This window comes from Nanorana parkeri, unplaced genomic scaffold (genome assembly GCF_000935625.1).
Source record: "Nanorana parkeri isolate BGI_ZX_2015 unplaced genomic scaffold, ASM93562v1 scaffold1762, whole genome shotgun sequence".
NCBI lineage: Eukaryota > Metazoa > Chordata > Amphibia > Anura > Dicroglossidae > Nanorana > Nanorana parkeri.
Window position 1 is genome coordinate 104,171 of NW_017308030.1, and position 3,120 is coordinate 107,290.

The window sequence follows — 3,120 nt, forward strand, 5'->3', positions numbered from 1 at the left end:
CTGTATAGATCTAGTGATTGTTGTCTTGTATTTGTTAGTTCTCTGGAAGCCTGGACTGACTCCTCCTGTCACCAGCCATGTACGAGGAATCACCGGCCTCACTAAATCTACATCAGGAGTCTTCTTGTCTCCAGCTAATACCCAGCAATCTGCACAGAACTCCTCTATACTCAGCAGGTGAGCTGACTTTCCTGCCGCTTTGTCCAGAGTCTGTTGTATGTATTTAGATATTTATTACATATTTAATCTATGACGAGGAAATACTGATTGATCACGGAGTTGTTCTAATGTTCACATTAAAGGTTTTACAAATATGGCTACTGAATACAGACCTGCAATTCCTATTGTTACACACTACAAATGTACTCTGAATCTACCAGCTCAGTGCACTGATTACTGGCCCTTTAAATACTGCAATAAAGTGACACTAAACTCAGGAGTTAAAGTTTCAAAATTCATTCAAGTACCTGAACTATTAACACGAATGTATCTTATTTGTGTATCACTCGGCTGTAGATCCTCAAATCATCTCTGAATTGGTGCTGACACTGTGCTTCCTTCTGGAGGGGGGCTACTTGTGTTCCCCATGATCCCCGTGTGTGTTGTAAAGTAGTCACCGCTCCAAGCCCACTGCTGTGATTAGAATACAATCTCAATACAAATTAGTAAACTAAACATGAGATTGTAGTCCATCATTGGAGCGAGCTTGGAGCGGTGACTACTATACAACACACACAGGGACCATGGGGAACAGAAGTAGCCCCCCTCCAGAAGGAAGGACAGTGTCAGCACCAATTCAGAGATGATTTGAGGATCTACAGCCGAGTGATACACAAATAAGATACATTTTTTGTTAATAGTTAAGGTACTTGAATGTATTTTTAAGATTTAACTCCCGAGTTCAGTGTCCCTTTTAAATGCCTAATTAAGCTACATAATACACCATTGGCCACTATGAAGCAGTAATGTGATGTGTAAAATGCTGTGATTGTGAAACAGTTACACTTGCAGAGCATTCACTTCCTGCTTTGAAAGGGCAATATGACTTCAGTTTGCCAAAGCAATGCATGCTGGGATTGCCTTGTCATCAGCAGAGGATTGCCGGGAAATCTCATGAGATCTCAGGGAAAAGCATTATCCTCCCCTGAGATGATGTGCATGGTCACATGTCCTAGTCACGTCTAGTCACATGTGCCAGAAATCCAGGAAGTAAAAGGAGAGCTAGTAATCTGCTCTTAGCAAACATTGCCACTGTCAGAAGACTGGGAAAGAGAAGAGAAATAAAGTATGCAAAGAATACAAAGCCGGCAATTCTCTAGAAGTGTGTGTTAGTAGATTGCCATTACTAAACATTTCGGAAGGTGTGCTTGTTGTCATTTTAAAGATCTGGGTAAAGGTTCGCTTTAAGAAGTCAAGAAACCATAACCCAAGTAAAAGCAATTTCATCTGCAAGAAGCATTTTGTAAATGTTTTCAGCTTTATGCTAAATCGTAATGCTGATTTTGGGTTTACATACACGTTAACTCTTTCATTATTGGTTCTCCTGTATGTTATAAAAGCATGGATGGTGTGATGACATGGTCATCAGTCATCTGACTCCGGCTATGACTGTCCGGAGGTCTATAGCAGCGGGATTGTGCAGTCAGAATGTCTGGGGAGGGCAGGGTGGATGTGATGGGATTATAATCTGATCACTTTGTGTATAAAAGGTTGCACAGTTGCTCAATAAATCAGTTTTTTTCACCCTACGCATAGTTCTGGCAAGTGACTGGGTGGACTGGGAGCTAAAGATCACTTGGTTGCAGCGGGATCCCCTCAGCAAGGAAGAATAGTACAGCGAGGGGCATACTTATCCTGAGTACTGGAGTCTGTCACAGATGGGTTGCAGTAGCAATTTTTCCCATGTTCATGGAAACAAAATATAAAAAGTTGGGAAACTCTTGAGATTTCAGTTAATAACCAAACTAATAAATTATTACCCAGCATTCTGATGCAGGCTGTTTTATTGTTCTAGGGTGTCACCATTACTTCCCAGCATTCTCCAGCAGTCCTCAAGACCAGTCACATATATCAGTCTCCGCAAGGGGAAGAGGAAGTCTGTGAAATCTGTACCGGAGCGATTTATGCGTCTGCACTGTGGGCTCTGGATTCGTAGGAAGGTGAGATGAATGATGGGGTTGTGATTAGCTGCTCCAAATGCTTTTATTCCGATGGTTATATTGGGGATGAACTGGTTCAATAGAAGTGTACATTTTCTATACGTTTAGAAATCGTTGGCTTATCCTTCAGCATTGCTTACATCCTATGGACTGGGACATTTTTTTTTTTTTTTAAACTCCCAAGTCCAAGGACTAAAGCGGGGGCCCAATCTTCTCATCCCTTATAACATTAAAGTGACCGTGCTGACCAATGAGTGCTCGCAATTTGCAAGCAAAATTCAAAATTCCATAGCAGATGTCTGCGCTGGATAGCAGTACAGGATATGGATAGTACACCCATAGCGGCGGAGGGTAAGGACTGTTCACTGAAAGGTAAGTATAGTGGGGGTGGAGAGGGGGGGGGTCAGATTTAAGTGGGCAGGGATGAAGAGTGGGTCAGTTTAAAGCGGGCAATTGGGTTTTCCCAAATTACTTAAAGGAGAACTATGGGGTTAGGGCTTTTCCCCATAGTTCTCCTAAGGGTTAGGCTACAGCACGCGGTATACTGAGACGCCGCATCCGGAACGGATCCTGACAATGCTGTCTGGATCCACCTAGCTGCGTGAGTGACAGCTGTCTCTGCCTATCTAGAGGCAGAGCCAGCTGTACCCTCCCCTGTCCGTTCCGCCAGTCAGTGCTGCTGGAGGATTGGACAGGGGAGGATGGAATCCAGTCCCTCCCCCTGTCACCGCTCTCTGCCGTGACAGGATCGAGAAGTGAGCGAGTGCCACTATGTGTTCGCTCACTTCCCGATCTACTGAGCCGACCTGTGATAGTTTCATTGTCACAGGTCAGCTCAGATTATGAGGCTGAGTGAAAATCACTCTTCTCATAGTTCTCCTTTAGAAAAGTGAACTTACCCTTTTGTTACAGAGCACTGCTGCCCGGCTACCACAATATGGCAAACAGTGGAATGGGGGCA

The 3,120-nt window shown here is 43.9% G+C and overlaps 1 protein-coding gene across 1 annotated transcript in view; it reads left to right on the plus strand.

The window, feature by feature from the left end:
* The window catches only part of MRPL35 (mitochondrial ribosomal protein L35), a 7,972-nt gene that overhangs the window by 3,434 nt on the left and 1,418 nt on the right, over window positions 1-3,120 (plus strand). The window contains exons 3-4 of the mRNA XM_018571453.1: window positions 39-177; window positions 2,015-2,159. Coding sequence (XP_018426955.1) covers window positions 39-177; window positions 2,015-2,159 — 284 coding nt within the window. The remainder of the gene's footprint in view (window positions 1-38; window positions 178-2,014; window positions 2,160-3,120) is intronic.